The 25,117-nt window shown below is 44.1% G+C and overlaps 2 protein-coding genes across 4 annotated transcripts in view; one reads left to right on the top strand and one right to left on the bottom strand.

Annotated features, from left to right (window-relative positions):
* Positions 1–20,683, top strand: part of LOC146032033 (mast cell protease 4-like) — a 43,426-nt gene extending 22,743 nt beyond the window's left edge. For both annotated transcript variants that reach the window (XM_083158472.1, XM_083158471.1), the window contains exons 2-5: positions 9,739–9,892; positions 11,895–12,039; positions 15,631–15,891; positions 20,258–20,683. In XM_083158472.1, the coding sequence (XP_083014598.1) occupies positions 9,739–9,892; positions 11,895–12,039; positions 15,631–15,891; positions 20,258–20,410 (713 nt within the window). In that variant the 3' untranslated portion in view covers positions 20,411–20,683. The remainder of the gene's footprint in view (positions 1–9,738; positions 9,893–11,894; positions 12,040–15,630; positions 15,892–20,257) is intronic.
* Positions 20,684–24,602: 3,919 nt separating this feature from the next.
* The window catches only part of CDC20B (cell division cycle 20B), a 31,947-nt gene continuing 31,432 nt past the window's right edge, over positions 24,603–25,117 (bottom strand). For both annotated transcript variants that reach the window (XM_083158469.1, XM_083158470.1), the window contains one exon: positions 24,603–24,868. In XM_083158469.1, the coding sequence (XP_083014595.1) occupies positions 24,765–24,868 (104 nt within the window). In that variant the 3' untranslated portion in view covers positions 24,603–24,764. The remainder of the gene's footprint in view (positions 24,869–25,117) is intronic.

Below are 25,117 nucleotides of genomic sequence, written 5' to 3'. Positions count from 1 at the left end.
CCTGCCCTGGCATCACAGAAGCTTGTGGTTGATTTCATTCAATTCCAAATCGCTGGGCCTTCAATATGATATCAGGCTGGTCCAAATCGGTCAATCGGTTCCAGAGATATTGCATGTAAACCGATCTTTTTATTTTTGAAATGTAATTTCATGGCTGTTATGTTCTTTGAGGGCAGATTACTCTGGAACCAAACGTTCCAGTTTCACTGGACCAAAATCATTCAAAGCTCGATCAAAAGTTCTTCAATATAATACTTGTCTCATGTAAATGGGTCAGTTGGTTCCGAAGATATAGCCGGTTAAATGAGATAACTGGTTAAAGGGGGTGGGAGGTTTTCTCTCCCCCTCACACCAAAAAAATGCAGGGACTAGGCTGGTGTAAAAGGGGCCAACCTGGGAATGCATTTTCTGGTGTGAAAGGGGTATTATTTCAAATAGCCGGGACCTGCAGTGCTCTGAATACAGCCAGGCCCTGCCACTGTCAGTGGCTATCACTTCTGCCTGGCGGCGGCTGTCCCCCATTTACCACGAGCATGTATTCCCCCTTGGCAATGAGCATGTAATCCCACATGGCAACGAGCATGGAACCTCTGGCAATGAGCATGTAGAGAAGCAGCACTTATGTAGCATAATTTTTAATAGGCATTATGGTGTTTGGCATAACACATAATGGACATAATGGCGTGTAACTTAACGTGTAATGGACATTATGTGAATTTTGGCTCAATCCATGTGGCATTATGTGAATTTTGGCTCCATCCGTATGGCATTTTATGCATTTGGCTCAATCCGTGTGGCATTATGTGAATTTTGACACAATCCATTTGGCATTATGTGAATTTTGGCTCAATCCGTGTGTGTTATTATGTAAATTTTGGCTCAATCCATGTGGCATTATGTGAATTTTGACACAATCCATGTGGCATTATTTGAATTTTGGCTCAATCAATATGGCATTATGTCAATTTTGGCTCATTCCATTTGGCATCATGTGTAAGGGGCAAGTATAATAGGGTCTAGTATTTTGTTGCATAATGTGTAGAAGTTGTATATGGTGTTGACACGCCCCCTGTTAAGTAGGCACACACCCTTTTCCGGAGTGCGCCTTTGGCGCGCGCACAACTACATCCTTCACTTTTGTCGCCCATGGTGGGCCTGCGTACTTTAAATGCCAGGGCCTATTTTTAATTCCATTCCCACCGTCTCCTGCTGCTCTCTTCAGCGCCGCCAAGAGAAATCCTGGGCCCCGGTACAACAACTTACTGGGGCCCCCACGGATGGAGCTCCCGCACACTCTGCGGACCCTTGTTACACCACTGCTTCCAAGGTGGATACAGGGACAAAAATTTACACCGTAATGCCTATTACACATGTCACACACCCATTACATATTATACCACATTCCATAATGCTCATTACACATTATGCCACACACCATAGTGGCCAGTACACATTATGCCATGCACCGTAATACCTATTACATATGTTACCACATGCCACAATGCCCATTACATATTATTCCACACAACGTAATGCTCATTGCCGATTATGCCACACACTGTAATGTCTATTACATATAATACCTCACATAGGCCCTTATTCTGTTTCGTGCGGTACGGCCCGCGTGCGGCCGTACCGCCGATGTTTTTACTCTGCACATGCGCAGAGGTCAATCTGCGCATGTGCAGCCCCCTTCGCCGCAGACGTATTTCGTCCGCCGCAAAGGGGGCGTATAGGGGCGTGAGAGGCTTCATGCCCTCATTTCCCTATGTGTACGCCCCGCGTTTCATGGGCGTTCCCATGCAAACGCGGGGCGTATGCATGGTAATGAGGGCATGACGCAACTCATGGGGGCGGAAAGCTGACGTCGCCGGATGTCAGCTTTCAGCCCCCATACAAGCTACCACACGGACGATTGTCCGTGTGGTCTCAGCTTGCGGGAGCTGCCGGGGCGTGCGGACCTGCCTTCGATGGTCGACGACCATCGAATGCAGGGGGCAGCTCCCACCATGGTGGAGGCGTACGCCTCCACCATTTTTATGCGGATCGCCAGCCGTCCGTGTACGGACGGCCGTGGCGATCCGTAGGGTGGGCGGGGATTGGTTTGTGCGGCCGGAGCCCCGTGTGCGGCTCTGGCCGCACCAACCAGAATAAGGGCCATAATATGCCCCATACTGTAAGTTCTGCTTACCTAAATGCTCATTGCTATGGGCTTCATGCTTGATTCCAGGGGTTAACATGCTCTACCAGGGGTTAACATGCTTGTTGCCATGGGTTTACATGCTCTGCCTGGAGTTATATGCTCTTCCTGGGGTTAACATTATCTGCCGGGGGTTAACATGCTCTTTGCCATGGGATTAACCTGCTCTGTCAGGGGTTAACATGCTCTTTGCCATGGGATTAACCAGCTCTGTCAGGGGTTACATGCTCTGCCAGGGTTTACATGCTCGTTGCCATGGGTTTACATGGTCATTGCCATGGGCTTACATGCTCTGCCAGGGGTTAACATTCTCTGTCAGGGGTTAACATGCTCTTTGCCATGGTATTAACCTGCTCTGCCAGGTTACATGCTCTGCCATGGGTAACATGCCCTGCCCAGAGTTACATGCTCTGCCAGGGGTTAACATGCTCTTTACAATGGGATTAACCTGCTCTGCCATTGATTACATGCTCTGCCAGGGGTTAACATGTTTGTTGCCATGGATTTACATGCTCTGTCATGTGTTACATGCTTTCCAAGGGTTAACACGCTTGTTGTCATGGAGTTACAGTACATGCTCTGCCAGGAGTTACATGCTGACTTCCAGAGTTGGATCTCAGCCCGAGCAGCATGCAGGGAGGCATCAGACACAGAGCAACCAGCCACCCACCTTCCACCTTGGAACACAGTGACCTGGACATGGGAGGGGATCCAGGTCTGGGATCGCTGGGCTGGAGACATGGCACTGGCACCTGCTGCTGCTGGTGGTGGCTGGGATTGGAATGGCTGGAGTGGGGCGGGCTGGATTCTGCAGAGTGGGTGGTACTCCCGAGGGAGGTGGCCTCTCTCTGACCCAGCTCCTCCCGGCACCCAGGGACTACCTACCCCAAGTATCCTCTTGTCGCCGAGCCACAGTATGCTCCCAAGTCACGTGGCTGGCTCTCAGCAGACCATGTAGTCGGAGAGCGAAAGGACCTCTGTGATGCTGCTGCCCCCATGTCCGCCCACATCCGCACTCTTAATGCAGCTGCTGAAAAGCGGACTCAGACCCGGTGCACTCGCCACCAAATTTAAAGAAAAACTGTGTGTCCAGACCGGGGCCCCCCTGACAGGCCCGGGCCCAGGTAAATTGTACCTGCTCCCCCCCCCCCCTCTCGGCACCCCTGGCTCTCTTAGCATGTACACTGGCACCACTAACACTGCCCCTCCCCCACCCAAACCCTTTTTTATTATGGTGCCCCCCCTGTCATTTTATCCTGGATCCGCCCCTGCTCTCTACGGCTAGTCGTGTATTGAGGAGATAATCTGTCAACTATAACACTATAACGCTCTCTCGCTCTCTCTCTCTTCACTTGATACTTTGTTCAAAGGTAGAGTAACCTCTTTAGTCCCCACTGAATTCTTGGATTGATATAAATCAAATGCTGATCAATGAGGGATCTACATGGGATTGGGTACTTGTGTAGTATCACGGCGCCCGTCGCGTCGCATCGCATACCACTAATTAAGGTATGCGATGGTATGCCATGGCATGCGATGGACCCGATTTGAGGCTTTTCCTGGGAATAGTGTACAATTTTAATATCACGTCGCATCGCATGCCATTGTAATGGCATGCGATGCGACGCGATTTCAATGTTAAATGCCCACCCAGACCCGATTTTTAATTGTATCCCCACCCTGATGGGTAATTACAATGTTAAATGCCCCCCTGCGAGGGGCGGCGGTACGCGTCCTACGACCTTTTCATACCCCCATTATCCACGTCGGCGTGGAGTTGATAATACTTGTGAAATAATGCGCGTCCCCTCGTGGGGCATCCTGCGCTCGTCACGCTTCGGGCTCGGTGGCTTGCTGCGCTCGCCACACTATATAAAATCAACTCCACGCCGATGTGGATAGAAGGGGTATGAAAAGGTCGGAGGACGCGTACCGCCGCCCGTCGCGGGCTTGCTGCGCTTGCCACGCTTCGGGTTGGCGTTGATAGTGGGGTGGCGTTAACAATGGGGGGGGCATTTAACATTGTCAGTTCCCATCAGGGTGGGTGTACAATGTAAAATCGGGTCTGGGTGCGTGTACAATTTAAAATCGGGTATAATCGCGTCTCATCGCATCCGATCATATGGCATGACATGCGATGCGACGTGATTTTTTTGGTTGTACAATGCCATGCGATGGAAATGGGGGCGCCGTGATAATACACAAGTACCTGGGATTGTTTTATTTTTAACCTCCACTATTGTTTCCCTGCTCAGAAGTGTTCACCCTTCGACCTATCTACATTGAATGCTCGCAGGCATGGTTCCATACCTCCCAATTGTCCCATTTTTCGCGGGACGGTCCCATATTTTAAAATTATTTATATCCAAATGTAGATGAGCCACAAATCTGTTAGTAAGAGATACTATACTTGCTAAAGTGCTGGGAAATGGTGCTGATGATTCAATGTAACTGTATCTGTCTCTCATTCCCTTTTCGCTCAAAAGTGCAATGTGTGCTAGGTCAAATGAGGGAGATTGCTAGACTAATGAGGGAGAGAGGGAGATTGCTGTTATTTCAGGGAGTCTCCTGCAGAATGCAGGAGGGTAGGAAACTATGCTTAATACATCTCCCCACCAGTGACTCCCTTGCTTCTACTGCTACTTTAGACATCTCTAGGCAACTATCCCAACATCTCTGGCTGGTCTGTCTCCAGCCCTTATCTGTCTGTAACTGTTCTTCCTCTGAAATAGTGACACATCACTATTTCCTCATAGATCCTGATAAACAAAGAATGGCAACATAAGACTTCAATAAAGAATATGTTATACTGCTATATGCTTTAATTACTGCTGCCACAGGCAAGGTACAGGGCCCGGCTGTTTACTTACTGGGAGGGAGGCAGCAGAAGGAGCTGCTTGTTTAGGAGGATCCGTAAGAGTGGCTGAATGTACAGTAGCAGCTGATGGATGTGGCACTGTACACCACAACAATCTGTCCAAATTCATCAGCAATGCACCGCTGGCTCTGATATTGTAGATGCTGCTTCACTTCCAGATTCTCTACAACAAGCGGCTCCACTTCCAGCCTTCCGCCGCCCTAGATTAGATATTATCAATAACAGTGCCACTGCCTATTTGTATTAATACTATAGTGTGACAGGGTCACTGGTATAGTGAAGGTAGGTATATTTCCCCCAGGTTTCAGACATATGTGTTTTAAAAACCCCAGGAGATTTGCTGGTTCTGTTGTGAGCCATTGGGTTCTTTATAAAAACCAGTAGAGGGTGGGGGTTGGATGGTTGAAGAGAGGTAGGGTTCACCATCCATTACACCCAGTTCGGGTCTTTAGGCTGTTAGCCTCACAGAATGCTATTCAGTTACTCCAGCTGTGGATGTTTGTGAAAAAGCTGCCAGACTGAGGGGGGTATTCAATGCTGCAGCGAGCGGCCGGCGAGGGGGTAAAACAGCGAGGATTGCAGAAAACCAGCGATACTCGCTGTTTAACCCCCGCGCCGGCCGCTCGCTCTATTCAACGTTCTGGGGAAATCCTCGCCGTCACAGGACGGCGAGAATTCCCCAAAACAGCGAGACCCGCGGCTACTGCAGAAAACTCGCTGTTTTTAGCCGCGAGTCTCGCTGCTTCTGGAGCCGCATCCGCCAATTCCCCCTCGCTCAAAAAACGGAGCGAGGGGGAATTGGCGTATGCGGAGGGTGTGTTGAATACTGTCAGGGTGAGTGGTGACAGCGATCAGGAAGCCCTGCTCGCTGTCACCACTCGCAAACAGCATTGAATACCTGCGTGAGAGTTAGGGGTCTCTTTCTGGGGAAAGCAGACACTACGCATTTGGCTATGGGGGAGAAAACCTGCTACTTCTAAAAACGACAAGCTATAAGTGGTATGGTTCTATTTTTGTTTTTCTAGCGAGTTAGAAATTATCCTGTGTTTACGGCAAGTATTTATTTTGATGCTTTTTTCTGGGGTTTTCAATTAACTAATAAAACTGTCTGAGGCCAGGTGCACCAACGTACTGGACTGATTTATGACCTCTCAGCTACTGCATCTTACCATATACCCCAAAAGTTTGTACCTGTTCTCCTGTCCCTCTTGCAATATATATTGCAGGGATGTGGTATAGGGTTCCGACAATCGGGATCCCGACATTTATTAGCCCGACGTCAGGATCCCGACTGGCCGGACTCAGACAGCATGGTGAGCGCAACAAAGCCCCTTGCGGGCTCGCTGCTCTCGCCATGTTGCGAGCACAGTGGATCGCTACGCTCGCCACCTATTCTATTCTCCCTCTGCGGTGGTCGTGGACCCCACGAGGGAGAATAGACGTGGCCGTCGGGAACCCATCTGTCAGTGTTTTAACAGTCGGGATCCCGATGTCTGGTAAATGACTGTGTTGGGACCCCGTCCGGCACCCATATTGCAGGACTATTCATATATAAATGTTATTATCTGTTTGGAGGGTCTAAAAAGAAATCATTTCTCATTTATCTTGAAATAACTGGTGCCCTATCCAAGTGCAGTACTTTATTTTCAGATAAGCAATAAATAGAATCTCATTGGTTTCCCACGTTTAAAGGTTTGATAGGTTAGATTAAATTGTTCTGCAGGGACTTGTAGACTTATAATGAGCAATGACTGAATTTTGAGAAAGGAGTTCCAGATTTGGCTGTGCACAAAAGTAGTTATATCCAAAGCAAAACTTTTACTACAGTACATCCGGAAAGTATTCACAGTGCTACACTTTTTCCACATTTTGTTATGTTATAGCCTTATTCATAAATTCATTTTTCCCTCAAAATTTTACACACAATACCCAATAATAACAATGTGAAAAAAAAAAGGTTTTCGAAGATTAAAATATAAAACTAAGAAATCACATGTACATAAGTATTCACAGCCTTTGCCAGGAAGCTCAAAAGTGAGCTCAGGTGCATCCTGTTTCCACAGATCATCCTTGAGATGCTCCTACACCTTAATTGGAGTCCACCTGTGGTAAATTCAGCTGTTTGGACATGATTTGGAAAGACACACACCTGTCTATATAAGGTCCCACACTTGACAGTCCATGGCAGAGCACAAACCAAGCTTGAACTCAAAGGAATAGTATGTAGACCTCAGAGACAGAATTGTCTCAAGGAACAAATCTGGGGAAGGGTACAAAAAGAGATCTGCTGCATTAAAGATCCCAATGAGCACAGTGGCCTCTACTATCCGTAAATGGAAGAAGTTTGGAACAAGCAGGACTTTTCCTAGCGCTGACCGTCCGTCTAAACTCAGCGATCAGAGGAGAAGGGCAAAAAAATTATTTATTCCATTTCGGAATAAGGCTGTAACATAACAAAATTAAGAGCTGTGAATACTTTCCCGATGCACTGCATATATTTTAAGCAATATCCTTTAGCTGGGTTCTTGTTATCCACCTTTGTACTTTCATTCTATGACAAAATGTAGATCCATTCAGAAGTGAACACTTGATGCAATTCCAGCCATATCTTTTTGTGAAATGCTACATTCAAATATATATATTTTTAATGTATACCCTTAGCATATACAGTTGTGCTCATAAGTTTATATCAGAATTTGTTATTTTCTGGCCATTTGTCAGAGAATATGAATGATAACTCACAAACTTTTCTTTTACTTATGGTTAGTGGTTGGGTGAAGCCATTTATTGTCAAACAACTGTGTTTACTCTTTTTAAATCACAATGACAAGAGAAACTAACCAAATGACCCTGATCAAAAGTTTACATACCCCAGTTCCTAATACCGTGTATTAGCTCCTTTAACATCAATAACAGCTTGAAGTCTTTTGTGGTAGTTGTAGATGAGGCTCTTTATTTTCTCAGATGGTAAAGCTGCCCATTCTTCTTGGCAAATAGCCTCCAGTTCCTGTCAATTCTCAGGCTGTGTTGCATGAACTGCACGTTTGAGTTCTCCCCAGAGTGGCTCAATGATATTGAGGTCAGGAGACTGAGATGGCCACTCCAGAACCTTCACTTTATTCTGCTGTAGCCAATGACAGGTCGACTTGGTCTTGTGATTTGGATCATTGTCATGTTAGAACGTCCAAGTACGTTCCATGCGTAGCTTCCGGGCTGATGAGTGCAAATTTTCCTCCAGTATTTTCTGATAACTTGCTGCATTCAGCTTGCTATCAATTTTGACCAAGTTTCCAGTGCCTTTGTAGAGCACATATCCCCAAAACATCAGCGATCCACCTCTGTGTTTCACAGTTGGAATGGTGTAACTTTCATCATATGCTTTGTTGTGACCAAAAATTTCAAATTTGGTCTCATCACTCCAAATGACTTTGTTCCAGAAATTTTGAGGCTTGTCTCTGTGCTATTTGGAGTATGGTAGGCAGGATGCTTTGTGGGATTTTTTGTAGTAATGGCTTTCTTCTGGCAATTCAACCATGCAGCCCATTTTTCTTCAAATGCCTCCTTATTGTGCATCTTGAAATAAACACACCACTTTTTTTCAGAGTCCTGTATTTCAGCTGAAGTTATTTGTGGATTTTTCTTTGCATCCCAAACAATTTTCCTGGTAGTCGTGGCTGAAATGTTTGTTGGTCTACCTGAACGTTATTTGGTTCCACAGAATCCCTCATTTTCCACTTCTTAATTAGAGTTTGAACACTACTGATTGGCATTCTCAATTGCTTGAATATCTTTTTATATCCCTTTCCTGTTTTATACAGTTCAAGTACCTTTTCCTGCAGATCCTTTGGCAATTATTTTGCTTTCCCCATGACTCAGAATCCAGACACATCAGTGCAGCACTGGATGAAAGATGCAAGGATCTTTCAGGAGACCAGAAATTCAGTGACCTTTTACACACACACACTGATTACAAGCAAACAGATCACAGGTAAGGATGGTTACCTTTAGTAGCCATTCAAACCCATTTGTGTCAACTTGTGTGCATGTTATCAGGCCAAAATCCCCAGGGTATGTAAACTATTGATCAGGGTCATTTGGGTAGTTTTTGTTGGCATTATGATTTAAAAAGAATAAAGACAGTTGTTTGACAATAAATGACTTCACCCAACCACTAACGAGTGTAAGAAAAGTTTGTGAGTTATCATTCATATTCTCTGACAAATGGCCAGAAAATCACAAATTCTGCTAGGGTATGTAAACTTATGAGCACAACTGTATATGCATAAATATCAGTATGAGCTACCATTTTGAATCCTGTTCTTGTATCGTCCAGAATCTGCTTTGTGCACTAATTTGTTTTAAGCTTTATTTTATTATTGTTTTTAAATTCTTTTGACGATGCTTCTCATCTAGGCGTGAATCTAGTCATCCAGACTGGCGGCGATAGACAGGTTGCAAACCTTTGCTATCTAGGGCCTACAGCACGTTACCTTATTACTGTCCCAATTATGGGTTGTTGGCTTCTAACAGTTCTATTCTTTATAGTAAAGCAGACATTGTATTATATATGTATCATTAAAGAATATACCGGCGATATGTAAAATGTATGCATTGGGTTTATTTTTTTTGACGCAAGACATATTTCTCTTGTTTAACGCAGGAGGTAAGGTAAGGATCATAGACGGTGATGAAGTTCCTCCTCACTCCAGACCTTACATGGCTCTGATAGAGTTCGAGACAGAACTATATGAAGTAATATGCGGGGGAAGTTTAATAAGAAGAAATTGGGTACTAACCGCAGCTCACTGTCAAATGTAAGTACATGGCCCGGTGTCGTCTAGATGGGCAGCGATAGTGAGTACTTTGTACAGGAACCCATTATCCACCAGTAAATGAGAACTTGTTATATTATGCTTTTAAAACATATTTGGGTACTTGTTTCCTAGCACTGCGCCCATCGTATGCCATTGCATACCACTAATTAAGGTATGGGATGGGATGCGATGGGATCCGATTTTCGGGTCCTAAGACTTGCACTGTACAATTTAATATTGCGATGCGATGTGATCAGACCCGATTTTTAATTGTACAGGCACCCTGATGGGTGATTACTATGTTAAATGGACCCCCACTGTTAACGCCACCCCCACTATCCACGCCTACCGAATCGTGGTGAGCGCAGCGAGCCCCGCGAGGGGACGCGGAATTCATGAGAAGTAATGGTACTTATGTATTATCTGGGCGTCCGATTATTGCATCCCATCGCATGCAATATAGTGGCATACAATGCAATGCAATGTGATTTTTCATTGTAAAGACCCAATTTTTAATTGTATAGTCAACCATGGGTGATTTCATACCCCCACTATCCAACTATGCATGGAGTTGATTTTATATAGTATGGCGAGCGCAGCGAGCCACCGTGCCCGAAGCGTGGCGAGGGGACGCAGAATACATGTAAAGTTATCCACGTCCCCTCGCGGGGCTCGCTGCGCACGCCACGCTTCGGGCACGGTGGCTCGCTGCGCTCGCCACACTATATAAAATCAACTCCATGCGTAGTTGGATAGTGGGGGTATGAAATCACCCATGGTTGACTATACAATTAAAAATCAGGTCTTTACAATGAAAAATCGCATTGCATTGCATTGCATTGCATGCCTTAAGTAGTGACATGCAATGAAAAAATCGGGAGCCCAGATAATACATAAGTACCGAAGTAATCGCGTCCACTCGCCACACTTCGGGCTCGGTGGCTCACTGAGCTCGCCACACTATATAAAATCAACTCCACGCCAACGTGGATAGTGGTTGGAGGATGCATTCCGCCGCCCCTCGCGGGCTCGCTGCGCTCACCATGCTTTGGGTTGGCATTGATAGTGGGGGTGGCGTTAACAATGGGGGTGCATTTACCATAGTAATCACCCATCAGGGTGCCTGTACAATTAAAAATCGGGTCTGATCGCATCGCATAAGATGAAAATCATGGGCGCTGTGCTAGGAAACAAGTACCCATATTTGAATGAACACACTGTGGGCCTTATTCAGCAAGGCTCGCTAAGCACTTTATCAACGCCTGGCCAAACGCACCCTCCCTGCCGAAGAATCCCCTTGGCACCATGTACGCAAACACATCCCCTCGCATGCGGCCGAAAGGGGAAAGAAATCATTTGATGGTTGCCGACCATCGAATGATTTCTCTTCCATTTGGAAACAAAAAGTCATAGCAACTAAGCCCCCCCAACCCCCCCCCCCCCCCCCCCCCACACACACACACACACAATTTATTGCAGAGATTACCAACATTATTCAGCGAGAATCAAGTAATTCAATGGTCCACTTCCGTAGCAAAGTGGTGCTACGGTGGCCTGGAGGATCACAATGATTGCAAGGTGCTAAAGTAGTCATTTGATGAACTTTAATTCATTACCATGTGCACCACAATGACCATGTGTATTTCCAGCAAGACTGCAAATGTACGAATGTAAGTACAGGAAGCCAGGGCTGTAGCAGCGCACTTTGTTCACCCGGCCTGGGCCGCCCTGTCGATCCTCATCATTACTTCATAGAACAGGGGCAAAGTAGGAACCTGAGCACCCAGCACATTCTAATAACACATCTGCTGGTTCTGTGGGCTTGTGGTGCCATTCTACAGGAAAATGCACCTTTTGTGGCAGCTCTTGCCACACTACCCTGTTGAGAGAGTTTCCAGGGCAGTTCTCAAAATCAGAATGTGAGCGTATTCTAATGTAGGTGGTCACAGACAAACAGCCACACCTGTATGGTTACATGTCATTTGTCTTCTCTGTCTTTTAGGTTTCGAGGCACAGTAACTGTTACTCTTGGAGCTCATTCACGGGAAAAAAGGGAAATGGATAAACAAAAGTTTGCCGTGATAAAGTCCATCAAACACCCACATTACAATAAATCAAATTACTATAATGACCTTCAGCTCCTCAAAGTAAGAATATATTAGAATGTGTGAACTGGTTGTGGGACTTTGACTTTAACCGATATCTTATTATCCAATTAATGACCATTTGTTATTGGCCAAAAATGGACCCAGCGGCTGCTTTTCAAGGATTATGCTTTGCGTGCCTCAGACACGAAAGACATAATACCGGATAACAGCGGGTATTGGGGGAGAACGGATGCCGCATCGGGTTTAATCGGATATCCGCAGTTGAACTTGTTTGCAGAGTTCATTATAATTATTCTGATTATTAGTGCTTGGTACTATATGTCACACTAGGCTTGGTTTGTGGAACTATCAAGTGATGTGTAGTTGAGGTAGCTGTGGTTAGGATGGGATGGAAACTTGGAGGGCGTATATAATGCTTTCTCATGTAATGGTTGAAAGGATTATCCCCAAAGAGGTATCGCTAGAAGAAGCAGGAGGACACCGGATAAACAGTTTAGCAGATTTAATGAAGAATTTATAAGAAAAGCAATACAAAGTGGAGCATGTACTGCACATAAGGATGAACATAAGTATATGGAAACTGTGAAGACTTGTGGTTTATGGAGAAGTCCGATCTGCGAAGTTATTGTGAAGAGTTTGCTGACTGGAGATGAGAATGGAACCGAAGAACACTTTGTAGAGGTCATATTTTAAGGCTGATGATGAAGCTGAAGAATATTGTGAAGAGGTGGCAGACTGTGGCTGAAGACTGTGGCTTTAAGGCTGTGGAATTGAAGACTGCGGCTTGAAGACTGTGAAATTGAAGACTGCGGCTTAAAGACTGTGGAATGAAAGACTGTGGCTTTAAGACTGCAGATTGTTTTTAATTAGGTTGGAGTCCCAACATTCAAAGCTGCACACCTCAGCTTGGCACTATGAGGGTAAGTCCTACTGTACATACATGCTGAGTGTTGGTCTGTGGGACTGTGTTTGGGGCGCTGGGCTCTTTGGGCTGCTGTTGCTGGGCTGCTCCATGGCATCATATCGTACACTTTCAATCACCCCTTTAGTTTGTTTAATATATATGTAGCACCCTTCACATTTAGTATTACTTCTTACCTAGGTAAGTCCTATCACATATAATCTCCCCTATCCCTTTTACTATCACTTTAATTTCACACTAATGTGATGCCATGGGGTGGTTCTGCTGGGCTGGCCTGGGGGGCCCTGTGCCCTGGACCTGTCCCAGAGTAGTGTTAGGGACTTGTCCTATTGAGGTAACCTGGATGCGGTGGACAACCCCATACTAATGGCCATTACTATGCTAATAACCTCAAATGCAATATAGCAAGATATTAAAAGGTCTAGCATATATATTTAGTGTGCACCTGCAAACTCCTCCTCCTGCTTGCTGCACTACAAGTCTCAGCAGGTAGCACCTCATATGTCCAGGGTGTGCAGTTTAGGGCCCCTCCCCCTATAGACTGCAGACTCAAGAAGGTAAAGCACTGGAAGACCTGGGTCAAAACCTCTTGTTGGGTACAGCGAATCTCCCCGTGGCAACTCAGAGGAATAGTGAGGACACTGAACTGCAAACAGACCACCAGGGAAGAAATGGAACCGGACTGGCAAGAGTTAACCAGGAGCACAGATTCAGAGATCTTTACTGCATGAAGTAACCTGAAGCACCGGCAAGGTAAGTAAGAATATATTAGAATGTGTGAACTGGTTGTGGGACTTTGACTTTAACCGATATCCTATTAGCACAGTATCTGATGGTCATTATCGCGGAATCCAATTAGTGACCATTTGTTATTGGCCAAAAATGGACCCAGCGGCTGCTTTTCAAGGATTATGCTTCGCGTGCCTCAGACATGAAAGACATAATACCGGATAACAGCGGGTATTGGGGGAGAACGGATGCCGCATCGGGTTTAATAGGATAGCCGCAGTTGAACTTATTAGCAGAGTTCAGTATAATTATTCTGATTAGTAGTGCTTGGTACTGTACTACTATATGTCACACTAGGCTTGGTTTGTGGAACTATCAAGTGATGTGTAGTTGAGGTAGCTGTGGTTAGGATGGGATGGAAACTTGGAGGGCGTATATAATGCTTTCTCATGTAATGGTTGAAAGGATTATCCCCAAAGAGGTATCGCTAGAAGAAGCAGGAGGACACCGGATAAACAGTTTAGCAGATTTAATGAAGAATTTATGATACAGTTCATTCAAGAAAAGCAATACAAAGTGGAGCATGTACTGCACATAAGGATGAACATAAGTATATGGAAACTGTGAAGACTTGTGGTTTATGGAGAAGTCCGATCTGAGAAGTTATTGTGAAGAGTTTGCTGAATGGAGATGAGAATGGAACTGAAGAACACTTTGTAGAGGTCATATTTTAAGGCTGATGATGAAGCTGAAGAATATTGTGAAGAGGTGGCAGACTGTGGCTGAAGATGAAGCTGAAGGATATTGTGAAGAGGTGGCAGACTGTGGCTGAAGACTGTGGCTTTAAGGCTGTGGAATTGAAGACTGCGGCTTGAAGACTGTGGAATTGAAGACTGCGGCTTAAAGACTGTGGAATGAAAGACTGTGGCTTTAAGACTGCAGACTCAAGAAGGTAAAGCACTGGAAGACCTGGGTCAAAACCTCTTGTTGGGTACAGCGAATCTCCCCGTGGCAACTCAGAGGAATAGTGAGGACACTGAACTGCAAACAGACCACCAGGGAAGAAAAGGAACCGGACTGGCAAGAGTTAACCAGGAGCACAGATTCAGAGATCCTTACTGCATGAAGTAACCTGAAGCACCGGCAAGGTGCCTGAAGGCTGAGTCCCTTTTCGCAGGGAAGGTTGCACCAGATTGGCTGGAGAACTGCCCTGAGCAACGATTAGTCAATCCTGGTCTCCAACATGGCATCTCCCTGTGCATGAGACACATGTGGAACCAGGACACATGCACCGTCATACCCAGCCTCCTGGCGCAGCATGCACCCAATCAGCCAGTCTCCACAATGGCGGCCCCAACACGCTGTGACCCAGCACCCGGACCTTGCAACCTGGCAGTCATTGCTCCCTGGCACCACAACTGCAGCACGTGCCTGATGGGGAGACCACCAGACCTTGACACCGAGGTAGGCCGCCGAATACTGACACTATATTTTCTTTCTGTGAGCCTGTGGTTATATAGACTGGCTGTAGCAGTAGCAATGCTGATGCCATGTTTCTTTAGGTTGTTGCTCCCAGCTAAAATTGGATACATGAATGCTCATACCTACCCTGAAAATGTCTGTAAAAACTGTTTTTATCATTGCCCCGAATTTAAAACCTACTGTACTATTTCAGGACCCTAACAAGTCAAAGTGATACCATTTGTTTAACTGACTAGGTTTCAAACATTTCAGACTTTTATGTAGGTCTGTAACTATTAGTGTTCAATCAGTTCTATCACAAAGATCGAAATACAAAAGACACTGTAGCTTTTGGGGGGAAAAGTATCCAACTCTGTAGCCTACCCAAGATGTTATGTTAGTAAAAGAGCACGAATGGGCATTGGGGTCTTCATCCCCATTTTTATTGCCTTATTTTATTAAAATAATTTAATGTTTTGGTTTACTTATTATATTTTATCCTTTTTGTTGGTGTACAGTTGCATCGCAGAGCCAAGCTTGGCAAAGCTGTCCAGCTTATCCCTTTGCCGGAGACATTTGATGACCCAGAGTCCGGAAAGGTTTGTCAAGCAGCTGGATGGGGGCTGACCGGAGATGGCAATAATTCCGACAATCTAATGGAAGTTAATGTCACAGTTATAGAGACCGAGAAATGTCGACGTATATGGAAAAATAAGGTTAATATAACTGAAAACATGATGTGCACCAGTGTTGGGCCTAAAGGACAGGACACTTGTGAAGTAAGTATGACCTTGGTTTATCTGCTGAAAGCGGCTTTTAACAGTTAAGAGATATCAAAGTACAACCAAAGAAGAATTGGTACTTCTGTAGTTGCACGGCGGCACTTCCCTGTGGATTGCATCGTATGCAAATAGCATGCAAATTGTATGCAAATCATATGCTATTTGCATACGATTTGCATACGATTCGATTCGCGATGTGATTTAGCACACCCCCACGTCAGCCCGAAGTGTGGCGATCAGATGCAGTACGCATCCTCGCGACCTGTTCACATTGGAGTGGAGTTGATTTTATAAAGTGTGGCGAGCGCAGCGAGCCACTGAGCCCGAAGCGTGGTGAGGGAACGTGGAAAACAAGACCAAAGCGTGGCGAGTGCATACGGATAGCTTGACCTGTATTCCGCGTCCCCTCGTGGATCTCGCTGCGCTCGCCACGCTTTGGGCTCATTTTCTGTGGCCCCTCGCGGGTCTCGCTTCGATATTGCCACGCTATTGAGATTTGCATACGATTTGTATATATGATCCACTGGGAAGTGCCGCCGTGAAACTACACAAGTACCGAAGACTTTTCTCCAGTGCTGGAACTACATTTAAATCCATGGTACAGTCACAGAGGAAACTGGAAGGCAGTGGGTGTGGTGGGGAAGTCTCATGTTGATTGAGATGATAAGAGATTGATCTAGTAACAAGATTTTCATGGTTCTGGGATAATGGGTCAACAATTTCTAGGTAAATGGTCACTTGGTCAACCACTGTTGGTCGACAGTGACTAGGTTGACAACTAAGAATGGTTGACATACCATAGGTCGACAGTGACAGAAGTTTGACACAAGCTTAAGATCAACATGTACATGGTCAACATTCAAAGTGTTAACAGTGGTTTTTCATGTTGTTTGGAGTCTATGTTGGCATGTGTCCACATGGACACTGTATGTGTACTGCATCCCATCACGCTTCAGGCACTATTATAATCTAACTCTATGACCACTTGGATAGTAAAGTATGAACCAAGTCGCTCTTAACTAAAAATAATGTAAAAAAATTGTTGGCCATGTACATATTGACCTTAAGCTTGTGTCGACCTTCATGTCATTGCTGACTTAATTTATGTCAACCATTATTTGTTGACCTAGTCACTGTCAACTAATGTAGCTTTCACATCACATAAAACATTTTGAAACGTTTTGTAAAACTGTAATTTTAAATGGTATTTTAAATGGGTCTAGTGTTCATATTGCAGCAGATTACCATTTAAAAATACCGTTTAAGTACCATTCACATCACCAGTCAAGCCGTTTAACCTCTGAACACGTTTCTACCCACAGCTTATTTCCTGGTTCAGGGAAGGGACACAAGACAAGGGACAGCCTATCACAGTGCGCTAACCTTTATTTTTTACTAAATACCATTTCAGTGCCATTCAGACAGCACAAAAAACGGCTCTGAATTGGCTTTAAAACGGGTAGGACTCTGCTTTTTAAACGTGTTGAAATACCAGTTAACTTTAAATGGTATTTCAACTATGACACTTTCACACTGCAGCCTTAAACGTTTTAAAAGGCAAAAAAACGGCAATATACCGTTTTAAAAGTGTGATGTGAAAGCTACATAATAAAAGTGGTCGACCTAGTAACTGTTGAACTAGACATTGTTTTCATGGACAATAACATTTAGATCAGACAATGGATTCATTGTAGGCTCAATGGCGTGAGTTTTCCGGCCAACATATAAGTGCCGCTACTGCTGCAGCCAGACTGCTTAGCAATAACCCTAGCCTTAACCTCAACGTTGCTCATTTTTGTGTATAGGCTGCGAATGTGTAAGCAATTGCGTAGCTAACATTAAAGTTCTGTAGCCTAGGAATTTGCAATTGCATATAAGTACTGTACAAACATGAATTAGACATATAGGGCTAGATGTACTAAGACTTAAAAAGCAATAAAATGGAGAGTGATCCAACACCAACCAATCAGCTCATAGTAGTCATTTTTAAAACACAGCCTGTAACATGATAGATAGGAGCTGATTGGTTGGTGGTTTATCACTCTCTATTTGATCACTTTCTAAGCTTAGCACATCTGGCCCATAGTCTGTAGATACCATACAGCAGGGGTGGCCAAATCTGTCCTCAAGGTCTACCAACAGTTAATGTGTACAGTATCAGGCAACCTGTGGATCTATAGTAGGAATGAATGCAGCAGGTTTGAAAATGTGACAGTTAGTAATGACTACAGCTGTGCAACAGCTAGGTGATCTGGGACCTGTGACAGTTAGTAATGACTACAGCTGTGCTCCAGCTAGGGGATTTGGAAAACGTGGGCCATTGGTAGATCGCGAGTACTGGTTTGGTCACTCCTGACCTATAGTATAGGAGGATCCTGTGATAACAATAACAGACTATAAAGGACATGTACTGTAATAACTTTCCTCAAGTCACCTTAAGCCGTGAACACACGATGCAATTTGGTGAGGTGATTTTGACTAGGTAGTCGCAGTCGCACAATTGGTGGCTCAGGATGAAACGCCCAATAAGATATCACTTCCCCACGCTCAAAAATTGTTACCTATCACAGTGGTGACCTGTGTGCCTCCTAAAACTTACAGGGGTGCCTTGGGACCAATTCAAATTATTTATGGTCAATGTAACAGGCCAACCAGTGCTGGTAGCTGCCAATCATAATGGGTACAAATACAAACATATCCTGTCTCTCACCATATCACTGACGCTAAGGATGACATATACACACCACTTAATATATTTTGTTTCTGAATTTCTCAATGAGAAATGTTTTCCCTGGGGGTGCCTTAAAAAAGTTTTGATGCTCTAGGGCCCCCGTGATTTAAAAAAGTTTGGGAACCACTGACCTAACACCTTGATCCACTTGCCTCCTCAGTTACCAATGCTTAATACAGCAATATATTAAGAAATGTGATGTGGATCTGTTTTTACAATAAAAAAAGTATTGTGAGTACAAATGATATAAAATATATAAATACGTTTTTCAGTTAGATGCTGGGTGTGACTAGGTCGTCTGACCTTTCAGCAGAGTTGTTGGCTGACCACAAATGTCAGAGGATTTATTGTGATACAGATACAGGCCACCTTATCAGATTTGTAGGCACGCACCCTGCCATTTCCATTTAAAATGTTTCATATTGTTTTAGGAAATATGCTGATTCTTTATGTATGCTATATCATACTTGCCTGCCCTCCCAGACACTGCAGGAATCTCCCAATTTTTAGTTTAGCCCACCACAGCCGTGGAAGAGTAGGCGGTTCTCACCTCTTAGTGCAGCAGGCAGGATTGTGTAAGAATCATTGTCAATACACGGAGAGGCACAGGGCAAAATGTCTGGATTTTTTATTTTATCTTTGCCCCACATCTCGGATCCGAGGTGTTCCTCTGTGTTGGGGGGCGGGGTCAAATGATGAGACCGTGCAGCCCGCCCCCTGAAGTGGTTTGCAGTGTCTTCTCTCTGGGCTACATCCCAACCTTGCAAAAAAGGTTGGGATGCAGGTGCACTAAGCAATTGTTACTACTCACATAGTATTATATACTACTTTTTATTATATTGAATTACATATTATCATGTTAGCTTATATTCGGCCAAAGATATGAACCTGCCCACAAAGGTTGATTTCACTTCTGTCAAACAGGTTCCTAACACTCTGGGGTTCACGTCTTGGGTGTAGGACATCCCAAACCAACCCAGCCCCCCCCCCCCCCAAAAAAAGACAAAAAAACAGGGCATCACATACTTTAAATATAACAATGAAGTCTACAGAGCATTGGGGTTATATAGAGTGCATGGTGTTTAAAAGCAACTACTGAGTGTTAAAGGTATTACAAAAGTAAAACAAATATGTGAAAAAATACATATAAAGAAAGTGGTATAAAATGTGAATCTATATGGTAAATAGTGAGGCCCCGAAGTGGCCCAGCCAGACCAGCTCAGGGACACAGAGACTGTATAAGTATTTATATAAACTATACAAGTGTATAGGGTCCAGTTTGATTTCCCGACAGCGAGATCCTGGCCACCGGTATGCCGGCAGTGGTAGAGCGCAAGTGAGGCCCTTTACGAGCACGGTGGCTCGCTTTGCTCGCCACAATGTTTTATTCCCCCTCTATGGGGGTTGTAGACCCCCACAAGGGAGAATAGACCCTGAGCACTGGCGGCATACTAACTAAATCCCATATATAAGTATTTATTTATCTATAATTTTATAGAGATTATCACCAATATTATGAGAAATACAACATGAAAGCATACAAATAACCCACACAGTGTAAATATTACATTTAATGTACCAATTCAAATGACAGTATGTAAAATGGATGTTGTATCGATTTTCTTTTCGCAGGGAGATTCGGGTGGTCCTTTAATCTGCAATGATGTATTGACAGGAATCACATCTTTTGGGAACATTAAATGTGGCCATCCAGGTGACGCGTCTGTCTTCACTCGCCTAACTAAGGAATATGTGACCTGGATACTGAACACAATCAACGATTGAATCTAATGCTTTAGAACTCACTTGCTTTGCTTCTGCTGACCACGTTCCACTGTATTAAAAAACTTTTTTTATTTTTTTATTAGCTAATTATTCATTTATGGAAATTGCTATATTTTTTTTTTTTATAGTAAATCTGCAAATGAATTCCACTGAAGTCTGAATTAAATCATCCATGGGTAATTTTTTGTATTAGACTGCAACATCGGCAGGACGGATAAGACCTTGAAATATTTGTACATGTATTTGTAGGTACTTAAATAAAGAATATCACATTAACAAGGAAATCATATAAATGTATCTCTAAAATCTAACCAAAACACAAAGAGGGTGTACAATGATGCGCTGTCAGTAAACACGGTGGATATTTTTTCTCCTCCTTCCTTGGGCGAACGTTGTTCCAAGGATGTGGGCTCACAGCATAAAATATACAGAGACAGAAAAGATGAGTGAATTAAATCATCGAATCTTCAGTGAACTCTCAGTATTATTATTCTGCGTTACTGACCTGTATAACAGGCCCTATGAGCCCATAAAGGTATCTTTGTTATACACCAGACACTCCCTTTCCCATGAAGTGTATGCTCACCTTCTGGCAATGCCCTATGTGCATACAAAGGTTTCTTTAGCTCCTGGGTCATCTGGATGTTTGAGAAATCCACTCCAAACTGTTTCCACAAGTAATACAGTTTTATTCCAGAGTTTATCCAAGACAAAAATTGTTATTTCTTGTCTTGGATGAACTCTGGAATAAAACTGTATTACTTGTGGAAACAGTTTGGAGTGGATTTCTCAAACATCCAGATGACCCAGGAGCTAAAGAACCCTTTGTATGCACATAGGGCATTGCCAGAAGGTGAGCATAAACTTCATGGGAAAGGGAGTGTCTGGTGTATAACAAAGATACCTTTATGGGCTCATAGGGCCTGTTATACAGGTCAGTAAAGCAGAATAATAATACTGAGAGTTCACTGAAGATTGGATGATTTAATTCACTCATCTTTTCTGTCTCTGTATATTTTGTGCTGTGAGCCCACATCCTTGGAACAACGTTCGCCCAAGGAAGGAGGAGACAAAATATCCACCTTGTTTACTGACAGCGCATCATTGTACACCCTCTTTGTGTTTTGGTTGTATTTGGAGGTGGGGTTGGTATCCCAGCGGTGTACAAGCTGCAGCAGCCAGGTTTGGCGCGGTTATACCTGTATATATTTTTCTGTACATATCTCTAAAATCTGTCTCATGGGGTGTTATGCACGGCCATCTTAATGTATGGGCTAACTGGGCAGCAGCCAAGGACCCCACAATTCTAGGGTTCTTTGAGTGGGGCGGGTTGGGCCAACGTCATCTGGCCCGCCCCCCCCCCCCCCCCCCCACCAGGCTAGTGCCTCCTGAGCATCTTGATACACAGATATAGAATGCTGCCCAGCCATTTTGATTGTGAATTACACTGAAAACAGGATGGCCAGGCAGTGTACTCTACCTCTCTGGCTGCCGGCATGTTGATTGGTGGACGGCTGGACCTACCCACCAATCAGAATGCAGCATTCTCTTCCTGGCTCCCAGCCTGCAGCCAGACAGTAAATAGCTGTCAGCATGTTGATTGGTGACGACTGGATCTATCCACCAATCAGAGTGCAGTATTCTCTACCTGCCTCCAGCCTGCAGCGAATGTGTAGATATGGAGGGGTAGAAGACCACAGAATGAAGCGGAGCAGATACTCTCCAATCGCAAAAGTCAGTTAATATGGTTGCTGTGGCATTACGCACTTGAGCCGGAATTGTGATGATAAATAGACATGGTCTACGTAGATAGTCAGTAGGTCGACACCATATGGTAAAAACGGATTAGGTTGACAGGTTCATTAGGTCAACACAGTACAAAAGGTCAAACGATGAAAAGTCAAAAGCTCCAAAACGTTGTGCATTGACCATTGTCATGTCAGGCTTTCAAACCTGTTGACCCTTTGTACCTGTCAACCTTACCCACTGTCAACCTTTCATTTGTCAACCTTTTGTACCTGTTGACCCAATGCATATTGACCATTTGGTATCAACGTCGAATATCAACCTAAATACTGTAGACCTTCTATACCACACGCACTGGAGCCACAGGAGTGAAATAACGAAGATGCCTCTCAGAGACCAAATATTATAGTCCACATACACTATTCTGGGGCTACATTTATGCAGAGCTTTTCAAAGCTTCCACATCTTTGGTGGGTTTGGATGCAGGATTTAAAGGGACAATTACAGTATAGTCCAGTGGTTCCCAAACTTTGTGCCGGGTCTCCCTGGGATGCCTTGGGGCACTTGCAGGGGTGTCTTGGGTTGGAGGTCCAAGGCCAACTCAACTTATTTATGGTCAATTATTTATGGACAAAACCAGTTCTGGTGACTGCCAATCATAAAATTTGTGTACAAACAAAACCCTTTACCATATAACTGAACCTAAGGATCACATCCAAATACAGTTCACTTAATTTGATATTTTTTTCTACATTTTTTTAATGCCGTGAAAAAACTCTTGTACTCTAGGGTGCCATGATTAAAAAAAAGATTGGGAACCCCTGGCATAGTCAATACAAAACCAGGTATGTCTTGTATTGTCGCTTTACAGTATATCCAGCCATCCATAGCAACATCCTATCTGAAATAGAACTCCCATCTGAAATAGAACTCCCATCTGAAATAGAACTCCCATCTTAGTAAATAAGCCCATTCATGTCTACAAAAATGGAAGACGGTAATATTACCAAAACAATCCAAACTTTAAAATTAGAACTCTAACAATTTTTTATAGACAGGTTAAAGCGATTCATCACAATGGTCTGAGAAGCGAGGTCACCACAGAAATAACTTATTCATACAAAGTTTTTGTATTGGTATTGTATTGGTATTGCAATAACACAAGCAAATATTACATTTTAAAAAATGCATCATAATGCATTATTAATCATTAGTTATTGTTACATAAAATATTAAAATAAACTTAACACTGACAATCCTTCAATACCACTTCCAACTTTCTAAATAAATAACTAATATATTATTTGAATCTAAATAAACTGTATTATTGCAGTTATTTTCCAACCCCACAGCCTGCTATGGAGACTGCAAAGAAGGTTCAATTAACCAAACCAAAAGCGACTATCACAGTTGCCGAGGCGTTCTTACATAGGGGGGCAGGGAGTGGGTGGACAGGTGGCTGGCACATGGGGATGCCGAGAATTTCCTGGGCGTGCCCACAAAAACAGTGGGTGCACCCAGAAAAACGCTGGGCATCCCTATGCGAACACAGGCCTGCACGGGGCGGGCGGCTGATGTCCCATGTTGGCGACCATCTCATAATTTTTTGCCCATACGCCTGCATGCGAATGGATGTGTTAGCATACACAACCATTCGCATGCCGGGGCGGAAATTCACACGGCGGCGGAGGGCGGGCGTTCGTTTGCCCGGCGGGCAGCGTTTAAGCACTCGGTAAGCAGTGAATTTCGCTGCTGACGGAGCCAAGCTGAATCACCCCCTATTATTTCTTGTTCCCTTCTGCTGACCTACAGAGGGAGCGCCTCTCTTTGTTGCGGGTCATGGCAATTCTATCGGCAACCCCGTCGCTGCCCGCAGCCCCACACAACCCCCTCGCAGCCGCCGAGTGACGGGGACACGCGTGCATGTGAGACAATTGCGCATCCCCGTCAGATGGAGTCTGGCGATTCCCAGCGCTGATTGAGAGGCGCTCCATCTGTAGCTTCTCCTCGTCACTGCTGGATAGTTGAAATGCGCATGAACAACATGCGAACATACCGTAGCTGCTCATTTATCCACGAGTGATAAAACTTTTTGTAAATAATTAAACTTGTTGTGTATGATCAATGGTGCAAAAGACGATCAGCTCCTAACTGTCCTAACTGCACCTTTTATCATATGCCAAGAGTTTGATTATTCACAATGAGTTTTTTCACTCATTAATAAATGGGACTACTTTCTATATTGTACACATGTGTTAGGAAACCACCTGTATGTGTAGCCGGAGAGGGGCCAGCAGATTTTACTGTCTGTATTGAATGACAAAACTCCTTGTTCTATCACTGTAAAGAAAAGCCAAACTTCAATACATAAAGATCTAAAAATGATTGCAGACTTTCTCAAAATGATAAAAAAAAAATTAAAGCAACTGTTTTCATTAGGGGCGTTACTGGGAAACAAGCTCAAATAGTTTTTCCTGTTTAGAATACCATTTATAATATCCACATTTACATATGTTAAAAATGTAATTTGCCGCTCCCTTATTTTATGCAGCATGAAGATCACAATCTACATTTTCCTAATTTTGTGATCATTATTAATCATTGCTTTTTATTTGCAATACTTCCATATAAAAGACGTTTCATTTGCTGCTGCTGAAAAGATCCTCTTGTGGTCTGGGCTTAATGCGAGGTGCAGAACTCTTCCTTTGTGGCCTGTTGGTATAAGGAAGACAGGATCAGACCATATGACTGCGCTCATTAAGTAAATATAAATGAACAAACATTACAGCAGATGCCAGTTGTGAGACTTCAGAAACCTTTACCCATTAGCTTAGAACTATGTACCAAGTAATAACACAAACATAGGAATTGGCATTGTAAAGATAAGAAAGAACTGTCAGGTGGCAAGGAGAAAGATTAAGCAGACTGGCATCAAATCATTAGGCCCGACAACCCTACAGC

Source organism: Crinia signifera, chromosome 1 (assembly GCF_055691185.1).
Source record: "Crinia signifera chromosome 1, ASM5569118v1, whole genome shotgun sequence".
NCBI classification, from domain to species: Eukaryota; Metazoa; Chordata; class Amphibia; order Anura; family Myobatrachidae; genus Crinia; species Crinia signifera.
This window is presented reverse-complemented; position numbering and strand designations above follow the sequence as displayed.